Genomic DNA, 16,201 nt, shown 5'->3' with positions numbered 1-16,201 from the left:
GAAAGGGCTTGATGGAGCTATTTAACAAACCTGGCGTGGTGTAGTCACCTGGTCAGGTGTGGGCCGTACCGGGTGAATACCACGGCTCACCACTTCACACCACTGCTGCTTACCCTCTGACAAACCCCCCCCCCCCCCCCTCGCTAACTGTTTTTCTGGCTAAAAGGAGGGTGTTTATATGAGCTAGCGAATGGGTTTTTCATTACTACTTCATTACAATATAGCCAGTGTTGTAGATTGGTCATAAGGAATGAGAATGCACAAATGGGCTGATAAAATAATTAAGAGTTTTAGAGTTGAAAGCATGAAATCCCTAAAAAGGGATGAGTCCTCACACTGACCCCTGGGGTACCGGACCCTTCTGGAAGTTTTAATCCCTGGTCCCCTGCCTCCCTGACCCCGCTCTTCCCCCCCCCCTTCCCCCCCCCTGCAGATGGTGTGGGAGAACGGCTGCGTCGTCATCGTGATGCTAACGCCGCTCACGGAGAACGCGGTGAAGCAGAGCTACCACTACTGGCCGGACGAAGGCTCCAACCTCTACCACATCTACGAGGTACGAGGCGACCGCTCAAGGCCAGTGTACTGGAGAGGAGAAATAACCCTGCGAGCATAACCTGGACTCTGGGTGTCTAGAGGGGTGGAAATCTAGGCTGAGAGATGTTTTAACATAAGCAGAATAGGTTATCCCGGATACAGCTCCGATTTTGCCCAGATATAGCCTGGCTACGTCCTAGTTGGCTAGAAGACTTTCACTTTTCAACCAAATGTGGCCGGGTTTTCACCTGAATGCCTAGACACTATATCTATTTTAGTTTGCCTGAGAAATAAAATTTCACTGAGAAATAAAAATTTAAGATGCTTGGGTAATGTGTTGAACAAGCCTTATTTTGAGGCTTCGCTGACTTCTGATGAAAGGAAACTGCAAAAACGCTGCAGATTTCAATCCATTTTACTAATGATTGACCAGCAAAGGCTGTTGTGGTTTTGCATGGGTTTAGGGAAGAAAGTTTGTGTCATTTGTTTTTGTAGAATGTTAACATTGAATAGTCATTATAGGCATTTTTTTTTACAGATTGGTTAGTAAGTGAACTTTAACCTGTCATATAATAGAAGGGCCAAGTGCTGTGCACTTATGCGCCAATTTAAACCCCTAGTCCACAGAACTGCATCACACCTGGAACGGCTATCCGGATCTGTGGAATGAGGATTAGCAGTAACGCAGTTCAGGTTTAAAGCTGAGGTTTGAACTCCGGCTGAGTACAGTGGAATAGACCTGGAGCGTTAATCTGGCCAACGGCAGGCGTCAGTTGTGTTGCCAGAGAGCCTGACGCTCCCGCTCTGCTGGGGGTCATGTGATAAGAGACGCAGGTGCTCAGGTGACACGTGGTGACCCCGCCCTCTCTCCCCGGTGCAGGTGAACCTGGTGTCGGAGCACATCTGGTGCGAGGACTTCCTGGTGCGCAGCTTCTACCTGAAGAACATGCAGACCAACGAGACGCGCACCGTCACGCAGTTCCACTTCCTCACCTGGCTCAACCAGAACGTTCCGGAGTCCAGCCGCACCCTGCTGGACTTCCGCAGGTAGCGCACGGGCGCCGCGGCCCGCTGCTGCGTCCGTTTGGGACCGGCTCCGTCACGGGGGGGGGGGGGGGGGGGTCGAGGGGGGGGGGGGTGTGCTCAGTGTGGACTTAAATCAAATCCTTTGTGCTGTTCTTTATTCCTCCTTTCTTTCCTTCCTCCCTGTTCCTCTCCTTCACTCAAGCGTGTGCCGTTGTTCTAATACTGTAGTTATTCTGTTCGCTGGCCATCTTGCTTTCCTGTCACTCAAAGCGAGTCACTGTCTAAAGTTATGGGACACACAGCAAACCGAACGCCCGATTATGAAATGAAGCGGAAAGTGATTGTCTGCCTGGGGGACGCTCGTGGGGGAACTGGTCTGGGGGGGGGGGGGAACAGTAGATGATTTTGGAAATTTCTAGAATATTCAGAATTATAAAAGTGAAGGGGCGCTCGAATACCCTCTCCTGCTGAAGGTATTTAGGCCTTTTGAAACGCACCGCTGAATAGGATTTATCAGTCAAAAACAGACGCGCGCGCACACACACACACCACACACACACACTAGGATTGAAAATAATCAGGTGTTATACGGAAGCTAAAAAGAACTGCGAGCTACATGCTAATTTCTCTCCGCACTTCTCCGTGCTAACGAGACTCGTGTCGCAGCGGGCTGTGTGTGTGTGTGTGTGTGTGTGTGTGTGTGTGTGTGTGTGAGTGTGTGAGTGTGCTTTGCTACGGGGCTCTTCCTCTTTTCCTCTTCGGCTTCGTGAGGTAATATCCGCTCATAACAGAGGTGAGAATAATGCTGGTCTGGCTTTGAACCGTCGCCTACAGCACACAGGCTCGATTTGCGATTTGGAAATGCACAGCCGTCAGAAAGCTGTTTTAAACCGAGATGCCCTGATCTCTCTCTCTCTCTGTACCTCAGCACTAACGCTCAGAACTCGCACCCGAATAAGCGTTCTTATTACGATCTTCCAGCGGCTAATTAGCAGCTTCCAAGCGGCGTCCTGCGTCTCCTGTGCTAGCGCCGCTCAGAGCAGAGTGAGCTCTGTACTCGTCGTGACGATTAGCCGGCTAATTAGCGGCTGCGGGCGTCATTTTAGCGTCTTTGTGCTAGCGCCGCTCAGCGCGGACTGAACGTGCTCACGCAACTCTGCACTTACTCTCCTCGCTAACCGGACGCCCACGAGACTGAACGTACTCGTTATGTGTCTGCCGGTTTAATCTGTGATCGCCAGTGTCTTTTTTTCTTCTTTTTTTTGCGTCCTTTTGCGCACTAACACGACTCACACCGGACTGAGCAGACTTTTTTTTATGATGTGTTGCCAGCTAATTTAGCAGTTGCCAGTGTCATTTTTGTGATGTTGCAGCTAGTAATATGATCCCAGTTGCATAGTCACAAAAGTGATCATTGGAAACTGTGACTCTGCTGCAGGGGCTTCTGGGAAATTTTCCCTTTCCAAAGCCTCTAACCGCCTCTCTCACCTTTGACCTTTGACCTTTGCTTGCTGTCGATCTGCATGTGGGATGGGGTGGGTGGCGCTCACTTTTCCTTTGTCCAGTGAAATAAATGTCTGATTTTTAAATTCTTTTGTAATACCCCCCCCCCCCCCCCGTTTGATTGATGGTTTTTAATCCCCATGGTATTTTCCCCCTCCGTGTTTTTAATGAATCACTTTATTTGTCAGTTTACTTGACAGGGACGATGCACATTAATAACGTTTCTGTAACTGTGCCCGAGTTATCCAGGGAGGCTAATTCTCATCTGCAGTAGTCCCCGGGCTACATGTCTTTGGATTAATGATAATAATAAACTTTATTATATCACACCTTTCTTAGAAAATATTTGTAGCCCAAAGTGTTTCACAGAAGAGGTGTTTTTAAATTGGTAATTTCCCCATCTTGTACTCAGTATGTTTATGTACCCTGTTCCACTCTTTCATGTTTTAGCACAGACATGTTAAATATGTTTATTTGTATGTCTCTGTGGGGAACGTGGGGAATTGCCTAATTCTCCCAGAAAGGGCAGTGGTGTAGTTTCAGTGTAATTCAGGGTCCCTCCACCAGCCATTTAAACCTGGAAGCGTAGATCTGATGGAGTAAGACTGTGCACTGCTGTGTCCTCTAGTAACTGAGCGCATTTAATCCACCCAACATTCATTGCATAGATATAAGAAATCATCCCCTAGCTGAATCCCCTTAGTCTGAATTTAGCCTGCGTTTGTTTGTGTTATAATTGAAATCAGTCAGCCTGACTCGTAAGGGAGCTAAGAATCATGTTTGGTCAGTTTGGTAAATGTTCCGTTTAAGCTCAGAGACCTCTAATTAATAAAAAGCGTGTGATTCATAAATGCGTGACTGTCCGTAAGCTGTCCGTGTGTATCGTAGGCGTCTGTCCATAGCACCAGGGTTACTGTGTGTGAAAATACGCAATTCTGTTTAAGGGAAAGACATGAGAACAGCTCATGATAGTGACACTAGTTGAGCACATTCATTTTAATATTAAAATTTAATTTCCATGTTTGTGAGGCAGAATTCTTATGATGATTTATTGTTCCTCTGTGTTGTTGCAGGAAAGTTAACAAGTGCTACAGGGGGCGGTCCTGTCCAATCATCGTTCACTGCAGGCAAGTATCAGCAAAGTTCCTGTCCAATCATCATTCACTGCAGGTATCAGCAGACATGTTTCTGTCCAATCGTTGTTCACTGCAGGTAAGTATCAGTGAATGCTCCTGTCCAATCATTGGTCACTGCAGGTAAGTATCAGCAGACATGTTCCGGTCCAGTCATCTTTCACTGACAGGTAAGTATCAGCAGACATGTACCTGTCCAATCATCATTCACTGCAGGTATGTTCCTGTCCAATCATCATTCACTGCTGGGAAGTATCAGTAGACATGTTCCTCAGAATGAAATTATTCAGTTTAATTTCAAACTGCTTGCTCATAATGAAATTCTCATAATACTGCATGGATAATTATTCATGTATTTGTAAATATGCAGCCTGTTTTGTGTGTCCAAAGTCTCTGTTATTACCCAGAAAAAAGGTATCTTAACCATGCTATTTGTATGGGAGTGTTTGTCTCTTGATTTGTCGAAAGCTGCAATACATGCCCAGTGAATTTCAAAACCATAATGGCAAGGAGGATTCTAAATTATTTAGCTTAAATACACTGCATAGTTTTTGGTAAATAGGTTGTTCTCATTTTCAGTGAACTATGAAATGTTTTTGTGGAAGTATTGAAAGGTTCACAACCATATTTCTCTTGGCAAATATCTGTGTGGAGCTCCTTTCTCTAAATGCTTTTCTCTGCATTTTAGTGGTACAGCAACCTTAATGTGTTATAATGAGGAAAAGTTATTTCTATTTACTGTAGTTCTGTTTGTTTTGCACAGCTAGTGTTCTGCAGGTGCAGAAGTCCCAATTAAAGCGCTTCCTCGCTAGAGAATAATGATGTTTTCTGAATCCATAAATATTCCACTGCTTTCTCAAACCCCTAAAAGCTATGCAGAGAAATGCTGTTATATTATGTTTTGTGTTTTTCTTTTTGTAATAAACAAAATAAGATGAAGTATTATTTCTGGTGCTTGTGGCTATTCATAAATGGCTGAACAAATTCAATTAAATCTAAAAATCTCCTGAGATCAAGCAAAGAGCAGAGATCTGGATAGCACCCAAACATGAAGACCAATGCTCAGATTGTAATAAGCTATTTGTTTTCATTAAAGATGAAAAGGTTAATTAAATAATTGTTTTTGTAGTGACGCTAATTAGCAGCTCTCTGTCTGTCTCCTGGATAGTGATGGGGCTGGGAGAAGTGGAACATACATTCTGATCGACATGGTCCTCAACAAGATGGCTAAAGGTGACGGTCACGTGTCTCTCTCTCTCTCTGTGTCTCTCTCTCTGTCTCCCTCTCTCTCTCTCTCCCGTCTCTCTCTCTGTCTCCCTCTCTCCCCCTCTCTTTTTCTCTCTCTCTCTCTCTCTCTCTCTGTCTCGCTCCCCGTCTCCTTGTCTGGAGATGTTACCATGGTAACACTGAAGCCTTCATTTTCTGCTGGTGGCCTCCATTATTAGAGGGCTGTGAATATTAGAGTCACACACACACACGCACAAATGCCCACATGCACACACGCACATGCACGCACATGTGTGTGTGTGTGTGTGTGTGTGTGTGTGTCCCAGGCTGTCAGGCTCAGAGGTGGCCCCCACAGGGAAGATCCGGGGCCTGTCCCGTCCGGGCTCATCCTGCCCCAGGCTCTCTTTGTCCCCTCTGGGAAAGGGGGGAGGTGGGGCGCAGGTTGGGGACGCGGTGTTCACACGCATGATCAAAGGTCTCTCTCTCTCCCTTTCTCTCCTCCCTCTCTCTCTCTCTCTCTCCCTCTTTCTCTCCTCCCTCTCTCTCTCACACTCTCCCTCTCTCGCTCTCGCTCTCTCGGCCTCTCTCTCTCTCACGCCTTCTCTCTCTCTCTCTCTCTCTCTCACTCTCCCTCTCTCTCTCTCTCTCTCCCTCTCTCTCTCTCTCTCTCCCTCTTTCTCTCCTCCCTCTCTCTCTCACACTCTCCCTCTCCCTCTCTCGCTCTCGCTCTCTCTCTCTCGGCCTCTCTCTCTCTCACGCCTTCTCTCTCTTTCTCTTTCTCTCTCTCACTCTCCCTCTCTCTCTCTTTCTCTCCTCCCTCTCTCTCTCTCTTTCTGTCCTCTCTCTCTCTCTCTCACTCCCCATGCAGGGCCCCGGACACAAACTCACTCCTTCTCTTTTCTCCCCTCCATGAATTGTAAAGTGCCCCAAGAAAGAATGCCATTTTTTTTCCTCCATCACAAAGACTCGTTTTTTTTGGTCTTTTTTTCCTCTTCTTTTTTCCTATAGTTCCTTCCAAACAGAAAAAGAACTTGAGAATCTTAACTCTCAAAGTGTGTGTATGTGTGTGTGTGTGTGTGTGTGTGTGTGTGCGTTTGTGTGCGTGTGTAATGTGTATGTATGTGTGTGTACATTTGTGCATGTGTGTGTGTGTCTCTATGTGTGTGTTTGCATGTGTGTGTGTGTGTTAGAGCTCTTTTTGGACTGAGCCCTGTCATGTGTGTGGGGACCTCCCGCCTTTCCCGAGAAAATGGAATTTTCGTTAGCCAATCAGTAAACTGGAAGAGGGCGGGGTTTCAAAAGCAGACAGGGGTTCGTTTTTTAGCAGATTCGGGTGAAAATAACTTTAATCAGGAGAAAGGCCTGAAGTGGACTGCGAGAATTCATCACCGAACGTCAGATCTACTCTCTGCTGTTGATCCAACTTTGTAATTAACTTCTCCACACTGAGAACTGACTTGAATAAACGCGTTGAAACAATAATGAATTATTGTTTGAAACATAAATCAAGTGTGAAAGAGCTGTGAGGATTGAGAGCGTACGAATAAAACGTTTATTATTTTCACCAGAATGGAGTTATCGATGGTAAAGAAAAAGGGGAAAATAACTGGGCTGAATGGGGAAGGAGAGGCGGTCCGATTTACTGACCCTTTCAGGAACCGAGCTTTCCGTTTGTGCGGTTTGGCCGCGAGCATTCCGAGCCCGGGGGGGGGGGGCAGGTTAGCTCTGACAGTCTGGGTTTGGCGCGGTTAGCGGTTAGCTGGTAAACGGGCTCTTTGTGGGCCTCTGCCAAAACACGCCGGGCCTTGGAGCCGGGCCAACCGGGCCTGCTGGCCGGAGCACGGCGGCCCAGCTGGGCTCTTCTGTCCAGCCCTGTCCCAGTCTGACAGGCCTTAAGCCCCACCCACCTCCGCGCCGAAGTGGGGATTTGGAACTCCAAATCCCAGAGGGCTGCAGTGTCGGTGGGTTTAGCTCCAGTCCTGGAGGGGGCGCTGTGTCTGCAGGTTTAACCCCAGTCCTGGAGGGCTGCAGTGCCTGCAGGTTTAACTCCAGTCCTGGAGGGCCACAGTGTCTGCAGGTTTAACCCCAGTCCTGGAGGGGGCGCTGTGTGTGCAGGTTTGACTCCAGTCCTGGAGGGGGCACTGTGTCTGCAGGTTTAACTCCAGTCCTGGAGGGCCACAGTGTCTGCTGGTTTTCGTGGTATCCTTTCAGTCAGCAGCCAGTTTAGACTTTGGAAAACAGGTGCCAGGAATCCTTCAGCCAATCATTGAGTTAAACATTGAGACTGAAAACCTGTGGACACTGCAGCCCTCCAGGATCCCAGCTAAAGTGAAGCCGTGATCCATTATAAATGTTTTTTTGTGACCATTTCCTATTTCTTTTTATTTTTATTTTTATTTTTTTCTTTGCTGAAGCTCCTTCTCTCTCAGCGTTCCCCATATTGTCTTCATTTTCCTTGCTTCAAAATTCCCCAACTGACAAGCGTGAAGTCACATTTCCATTTTTGCAGATAAGCCCCGCCATGCCCCCCCCCCCCCCCCCCCCGCCCTTATTCTCAGGGGCAGTTCGAGCAGGAGGATTGACTGATGTCTGTTAGGATGATCTGTGTTGTTCTGAGCTGGTTCTGTTTTCCCGTCCATTGCAGGTGCTAAAGAGATTGATATCGCAGCTACGCTGGAGCACCTGAGGGACCAGCGACCTGGCATGGTGCAGACCAAGGTACTGGAGCCTGAATGATTCTTCTGAGGGGGGGTGTGTGTGGGGGGGGGGGTCTCCTTCTGTTAAACACTTTGAAGAGTAGGTTCAAAGGGTAATGGGGTGTTCTAGAACCCCACTGCTTTCACTTACCAGCAGTGATTGTGACATCATCTTCATTAGAATGTTCAGTTAAGAACGTTCCAATCACACATTCATGAGTTCACACCAGGGATTTTAAATTGCAGTCCTGCAGGGTTGTGGTGTCTGGATTTTACTGTTTTTCTGATATTTTTTTAGATGAGTTTCTGTTTTGTGATTTTATTTATTTATTTAGTTTTTCTGTGTTTTTTATTCTTTTTTTCCTCTGGGGGTGGGGTTTATGAAGGAAAACATTTCACACTGGAGTAATTGCGCCCTAACCCAAGTCAGCACAGCCCAGCCCGGCCAATCATAAACAGTGAAATTCCCCATGGCAACAGAACAGAGCAGTAACGGTGGCACCACAGGTGCACCCTCCCTGTGTGTACTATGGGAGTGTGTTCCATGGGCCCTGTTCAGACCCAGATTCATAAGCAGGTATTCAGGTCCACCTTGCCTACCTGCTTATCTCTGATATTTGGGAGGCACTTTCTAGCACTGTGGAAAATGTAAATTAAAATCAACCTCACAGGTAGGCAGCAAGGCTGGCTGGGAAACTTCACATAGACTGCATTCCTAGCGTCTCCTGCTCCTCTGCACAAGGACGAGACTTTAATTATGAAGGGCTATTAAATTAAAGCACTTAGATAGAGTCTGCTTTGTGTGATTATGCCTTGCTGTGCTCTGTGATTCTGCTCTGTGTGACGGAAGAAGAGAGAATCCTACTGCCTCTTTCTCTTCTCTCAAACTACTCGATCTTCCCTTTCTCTGCAACCTCCTTTTGTCTGCCTCATCATAGTTTCCTTTTACTCTGTTTTTTAGGTTTGGCTGAAAGTTTATCCTGACGTGTTGTAAATTTCACATTTTTGATTGTGAGTCAAAGTGGGGGCGGGGGCGGGGGATGGGGCACTGTCTGCCTGGTTGGGTTTTGGGGGTTCGGGGGGGGCGTGTCCTCAGATCTTGCAGCTACAAGGATAGCACCCCCCCCCCCCCCCCCACCGAGGAGAGTGAATGAAACCTGGCACACAAGCTGCCTCAGTCGCAGCGAATCCTTCAAACGCAGAGGGAGATCTTACATTTCAGGCATTTAGCAGACCAGCGTATCCAGAGGGACCTTTACTTTGTTTAGTTTAAAAAAAAAAAAACCATGTAATCCATTTATACAGCAGGAGGTTTTTCTGCAGTAATTCTGGTTTCGTGGCTCGAGGTTGTGACAGAGCCTCACCTGGGAATCAAACCTGCAACCTCTGACCTGCGAGTCCACCCCCCCCCAACCGCCATACTACACTGCCGGTCAGACTGAAGCGTGGCAGACTGCCACTAACGCGGGTCAGAAGGGCCAGGCCAGGTGTCAGTCAGCTCTAATTACATATCATGTAGTGGGCTCTTACAGAAAAACCCCTCTAAAGTAACAGGAGACTGGTTCTCCCAGAGGACCGTGTACTTCTGTACGCTGGTGAATGTAGACAAACTGGCAGGAGCCAGATCAGGTGTAGTGTATGGATCAGGGGTCTGCTTCCCTGGTCCTGGAGAGCCGCAGGGTCTGCTGGGGTCCCCTGCCCTGGTCCTGGAGAGCCGCAGGGTCTGCTGGGGTCCCCAGCCCTGGTCCTGGAGAGCCGCAGGGTCTGCTGGGGTCCCCAGCCCTGGTCCTGGAGCTGGTTTTAGTTTTAGTTTTTTTTTTTTTGTGATCATTTAGAGCAAGTGCTGATACACAAACTCACCTAGTTCCTGGGGTCTGAATTGTTTACTTTCATTTTCAAAAGGAAAAGGAAAAAACCAGCAGACCCTGCTGCTCTCTAGGACCAGGGTTGGAAAACCCTGTGATTTGAAGGTTTTATTGAAACTCTGATGCTGATGCTCATTTGACAAAGGGTTTCTCATTATGTCCCGTTGCCCTGCACAGAATATTTTTCTTGAATATTTCAGGGCACAAATCGAACACGATCATTTAACTCCTCCTAGTGGTAGGCGTGTAGAATCGTTTAAATGATGCAGAGGATTTTACATCACGTAGCAGCGGAGGCAGGTAGCTGCTCTGAAACAGGTGTGATTGTGAGCTGATGATTACATGTGTGTATTTTTGCCATGAGTGCTGTGTGGCAGGTTGATTATAGGATCAGCTGTTCCTTTTTTTTTCCTGAAATGTCACTGCATTTGGAATTGGTCGTTGTTACAGTGGTGAAATTATATGGTGCTGTCAATCATAGAAGTAGCTTGTAAGTTAATGCTTTTTCAAAAAGTTCATGTGACACTGACAGTCTCTCTTGCTCTCTCCCTCCCTCTTCTCCCTTCCCCCTCTCTCCCTCTCTCTCTGGCCCCAACTCTCTCTGTCCCTCTCCCTCTCTCATCTGTCCTACCCCCTTGCTCTCTCTTTTTCTCCCTCCTTCTCCCCCTTTCTCCTTCTCTCTCTCTCTCTCTCTCTCCCCCTCCCTCTCTCCCTGCAGGAGCAGTTTGAGTTTGCACTGACAGCTGTGGCAGAGGAGGTGAATGCCATTCTCAAGGCCCTTCCCCAATGAGCCGCTCTCCCCAGAGACCCCCCCCCCCGCCCCCTCGCCCCTCTCACCTTCGCCCCCATCCGTTACAATGGTAAACCCCCCCTGTCCTCCCCAAACGTCACCCTGAGTTCCACCCCCTGCGCCCCCTTATTTTCCACTCTGAACACCTCTGCAGTGTGAACAACAAACACTTCAAAAATACTCGCATTACAGTAATCTGTGTTCGTCTAAAGGGGATGCAATGAAATGTGTACAGCCTCCATGTTTTTTTATGTGTATGTCTGTCATTTTTTTGTTTTATTTGGTTTTATTTTGTTTTGTTTTTTGGATGGGGGGTGTGTCAGTGTACTATCATGTTGAGACCCTTCTTAGATTCAGGAAAGTTCCACTTACTTGAAAAAAAAATGTTTTAAGTTTTGCTTTTGTTTTTCAAATGCCATGGCCTTCTTTGCTGTACTTGTTGTGAATTTATGCCTCATAAATATTGGCTGTTACATTCATGGAAAGTTGGGTGGAACTGTATCATGACAGTGTTGAAAATATCTGTGTTTTATGTGGACGGTACTTTGGGGGTTTAACGTGATATGAATATTGTGTAATTTCTGCACTTGTTTGAATCCAATAATGTATGGATAAATCTCAGTAATAATGAATACTTAAGCAATATGCATATCTTCTGATGGTTTGACAACTCATTATTTTAACTGGTTGACCCTGTCAAAATATTCATATTTACATCGGTGTAATAAAAAAAATTACCCAAATACTCAAGAAAGGTCCGCGTAGAGAGATGGACGTTCGCAAAACAAAACAAGAGTACATTGCTGGCGTTTGGCAGAAGCTCTTATCCAGAGCGACTGGGAAAAAAAAAAAAAGACGAAGAAGAATAAATGTGTGTGTGTGAACAGAGCCGTGACTGACTGGCAGATCAGAACCACGCTTTGGGCTCGGCACTTCTGCGAACATTAAACCACCGCCTGCACTCTCTGTACTTTTTTATTTATTTTATTTTTTGAGACCATGTAGGTCACGCCTCCTCAGAGCCCCCTCGGCCTACGGTGTGTCCCTGTCGAGCCTTCGTCTTCATCTTCCTCTCTTAGCCGGCTTTGATATCAGCCAGAAAATATCATCGGCGGGCAGGGGCTGCGGGGAGTTTGCGTTTCCATGGAAACGATCCTTCGGCGTTGTCACCGGGAGGTTTGCGTAACCTGATTACGCGTCGAAGCCTCGCTGTGGCGCAGGGGAAAGAAAATAGGTCATTTTGAAGGTTACAAAAAAATAAAATGAAACACTAGTAAAACGAGGCAAAATTTTCTTATTTCCTGCACATGCAATTATTTCTGATGGCATCACACTGACCTCCACTGAAGTTGGAGACTGATGGCGTTTTTCTTAAAAGTATGAAATCTTAATGGCGAGTAGTAGTTAGCCATTAAAGTTATCGATGTGCAGTAGGCCTAGTTACTTCTGCATTACCGTACACCAAATATGTTTGTGTAATTTATTGTAAACTGTAGAGTTTAATCATACTGGAAAGCAACAAAATTATACTATGGTTTGATTCAAATTCAATTTGTAATTTTTTGTAATTTATAGTGCCTTGTGGGCTCTCTGTGTAAAGCGTGGATATAGAATGTCTGTGTGCAGGTAGGTTTTGATCTATGTAACGGTCCAAGTGTCCAAGCAGGAATTTAAAACGAGCACACCGAACCAGCTCCTGTTGGGACCCGAGTTCTGGTCACGAGAAAGGAGCGAAATGTCGACACCGCAGACTGAAGTGCGAAGACTTCCTCAGACGCATTCAGGCTTGTTTTTCCTTTATTTCTCACACGCTGTGGTATTTTATTAAACGGACCTGTTTTGAAGTGCAAAATAACGTCCAGGCGCTCCTGTGATGGCATCCAGAGAATTCCCGGGCCGTGCCAAGGCGCTGGAGCTTATCCGTCTTTTGACATGCAAATGACAGAACCAAGTGTGTGTCACATCAAAGCCCGACTCGGTTAGCACTTCCGTCCTCCGGAAATAGTTCTCTGTCTGGGTGTTTACAAAAAAAAAAACCCTGCATCGACAGCCTGTCATAAACATCATAAGTGATTATTTAAAGAATATTCTAATACTGAAATGAATACAATTTTATGCCACAACGTAAATATATAGACATATATAGAGACATATATGTAGACAAATATATAGAGCTCACTGCATGTTACTACACTGCAGACCAAGGATGCCATTGACATTATTTGAAGATGTTTTTTTTTTTATCTTTATTTTTTAGTTTTTTTGTGACAACTGACTGGACATTCATTGCTTAAAGTGGTAATATATATATATTGTGATGTGTAACCCTCTTTATCTGTGGTCTGAAGGTAACACTGTTTAGGACATTACAGTATATTCTAGCAGCATAATTTTTGTGACACTTCAACCACACCAAACTGTCTTTATTTTGTTTTTTTTCTTTTTTTTTTTTGACCATGGCATCTCATGCCCTCTTTGTTCGTGTTATGAGTTATTTGTATATAATATCTAAAGTAACAGAAAATATTTTGCTCTATTTCTGTAAAAAAAAAAAAAGATACATGTGAATAAAGTCCTATTGTCTGTGGAGTATTGTGAATACTGCAACAATGTCTTGTTGCCTTTTTTATCACACACACACACACACACACACACACACACACACACACACACACACACAGTCCCATACTGCTATCCTTATGAGGACTTCCCATTGACTACATTCATTCCGTAACCTCTAACCCTAACCCTGACGTTAACCCCAACCACTACATGCCTAACCTTAACCCTAACCTTAACCTTTGTTAATTCTAACCCTAAGTCCTAACCCTAAAACAGACTCTTGACCTTGTGTGGACCAGCAAAAGTTCCCCACATAGATACATTTTCCTCACCTTTCTATCCTTGTGAGGACATTTGGTTTCCACAAATATAGTATTACAAGTTCACACATGCACACACTCACACACATACACACACAAATATGCCGCTTTCAACCAGTTAAATGAATCTGCTGTTAAGTGTGTTTGCTATAAACCAGTCATATTATTTACATAATGCTCATTTCGCTACATTATGTGGAGGCCATAAATAAATCAATACAGTAAGACTGTCTCTGACTGAACTTAGATAGTCCAAAGGTTTTATGTACTGTGTGGGTTAAATCTCTCTCAGCACTTTTACCTGGGTCATGGGCTGAAGTAAAAAGCTGTTCTGGGTTTTACTCGGTTCAGTTAACCAGCTAACTTGTAATCCTGCTTCATGAAACAGGGCCCTGTTTGGAGATCGACATTGCTCTGTTTGATCAGGTGAGTTTCCACTCCAACACTTAGGAAGAGGGTGTTTTATATCACTAGGAAATAATTACAGTACTGTACATTACTAAGGAAGAGTTACAGTACTATACATCACTAAGGAAGAGTTACAGTACTGTACATCACTAAGGAAGAGTTACAGTACTGCTTATCAGTCAGGAGGAGTTACAGTACTGTTTATCTCTAAGGATGATTTACAGTACTGCATATCACTGAGGAAGATTTACAGTACTGTGTATCAGTCAGGAAAAGTTACAGTACTGTATATCACTTAGAACAAGATGTACAGTACTACTGTATATCACGAAGAACAAGAGTTACTGTTCTGTATATCACTGTATGCCACTAGGAGTGCTATGCTCTGCCTGGGCGCGCTATCAAAATGGCAAATGATTTTGCTCTTTGCTGTGGGGTCCTAGTGAGTGATTTAACAAGTACCAAGGCAAGGCTTCTGTGCTGAACAAAGTACATTTATTAATTGGCAAGTAAAAAAAAAAAAAAAAACTGAAGTGTTTTGGTCCAGGTGCGCTACAATATGCCCAGCACCTCTGAGAGAGTCACCTGTTCTGATGAGGCCACCATGTTAAACTGATCCTGGGTCAGCTTGGGGGTGGGCGGGGGGGGGAGGAGAGGAGAATGTGTGAAAACAGGAGACTCATTTCCGTGCCCTTTTCTCAGGGTCAGGTTGCTGCTTCTAAGGGGGATGAAGACGAGACATGGGCGTTCCCTGGGAATGGAGGGAGAGGAGAGAGAGTCTGATCTTCCGGGAAAGACAGGTGAAGGGTGCGACTGGTGTTAATGAAAGTTTGAGAATAACTGATCTGCTCACTCACTCTTAATGTCTGGGGACCGCAGTCCTGCCCATTTATCCCCTGGAAGTAAACCTGCTGGTCTGGGAACCCTTGTGCAGTAAACGTACATTTTCTGCATAAATGGAGATCCAATATATTTCCATTCTTGGTTTGTCTTTTTTCTGACAATGGCTGTTCTGATGATTTTTTTCAGTATGTTACCACATTTTGTGTGTTGTATTTTTAAGACTTTCTTTTATTTTTTTGACACCATACACCATATTAGGAGGCCACAGATTCTGTCACTGCTGTTACCATAGCTACCATATGAAACTCCTTTAATGTGAACCTGAAACTGCAGGACTCCTAGCATATTATCTGGTTATGAAATGTCCCAAGGAGCATCTCATCTGTCTAAACACTCTGGTGTTGTTGTGCACACATCAATCAGTGTCAAAAAACTACACCACAGGAGGAACTTTTGATTCCTTATATTAGCTTTGAATCAAAGAGTACCCAGCATGCATTGTGGCATCAGTGAAAAGGATAAAATGACTCATGTTGACCCACATATTGACGCGCATATTGCAGTGCATTGGAAGTGTATTATAGGTGCATAGTAAAAACTTCTGTTTTCTTTTTCAACTTTAAGATTTTTGCTGTACATGTACTGTGTTACAGATCTGCAATCTGCCAGGAAATCGCACTGTATACCCGAGCTCTGGGTGAGACTGTATACGCGGGGTGAATCTGGTCCTAGCTACTGTACCAGCTGTGAAATAAGGGATAAGGATCTTCGGAAAGGTTATCGCGAATTTATCTGTGACAGAGCAGGCCGTGAATTTCTGCGCAATTCACAGTTATCTGAGAGGTAGAATGGTAAAAGACGCCTCCATTTCATTCCGGGTTATGCGCTGTTCTCGTCGCAGCAGCTCCAGATGCGGTAATATAACGGGTCGCGGCGAGACACCGCCATTTAACCGCTTCATCCGGGCTTTGGAACGTGGGCGCGCGCTTCGCTAATCGTTTATCCGTCATGTCGCACCCGTGGAGTGGTCACTCTGACCCCCGGTTATTACGGGCTGTCAATCATCATCCGCTTTTTATTAACGCGCTGTTCGACCGCTGGGATTTGAACCGCTTTGCATACAAAAATTGCTTTCTCTCGCTGCGTGGCGAAGAAAGCCTGTTTTGCATAATCACTGATGATAAGGAGATTGCTGACAAACCTGTCATTGGAAATTTGGATGAAAATATTATTAGAGATTAAAGTGGGGGGTGATTGGGGGGGGGGGGGGGCACAGAGAGTGAAGTGCAGACAT

General features: G+C 45.5%; 1 protein-coding gene across 1 annotated transcript in view; it reads left to right on the top strand.

The window, feature by feature from the left end:
• Positions 1-13,373, top strand: part of LOC118233668 (receptor-type tyrosine-protein phosphatase N2-like) — a 134,130-nt gene extending 120,757 nt beyond the window's left edge. Inside the window, exons 18-23 of the mRNA XM_035429491.1 lie at positions 434-553; positions 1,415-1,581; positions 4,137-4,190; positions 5,365-5,429; positions 8,068-8,141; positions 10,703-13,373. Coding sequence (XP_035285382.1) covers positions 434-553; positions 1,415-1,581; positions 4,137-4,190; positions 5,365-5,429; positions 8,068-8,141; positions 10,703-10,774 — 552 coding nt within the window. The 3' untranslated portion in view covers positions 10,775-13,373. The remainder of the gene's footprint in view (positions 1-433; positions 554-1,414; positions 1,582-4,136; positions 4,191-5,364; positions 5,430-8,067; positions 8,142-10,702) is intronic.
• The last annotated feature ends 2,828 nt before the right edge of the window (positions 13,374-16,201 follow it).

Source organism: Anguilla anguilla, chromosome 8, assembly GCF_013347855.1.
Source record: "Anguilla anguilla isolate fAngAng1 chromosome 8, fAngAng1.pri, whole genome shotgun sequence".
NCBI classification, from domain to species: domain Eukaryota; kingdom Metazoa; phylum Chordata; class Actinopteri; order Anguilliformes; family Anguillidae; genus Anguilla; species Anguilla anguilla.
The sequence above is the reverse complement of the archived record's forward strand: the minus strand, read 5'-3'. Positions and strand labels throughout refer to the sequence as shown.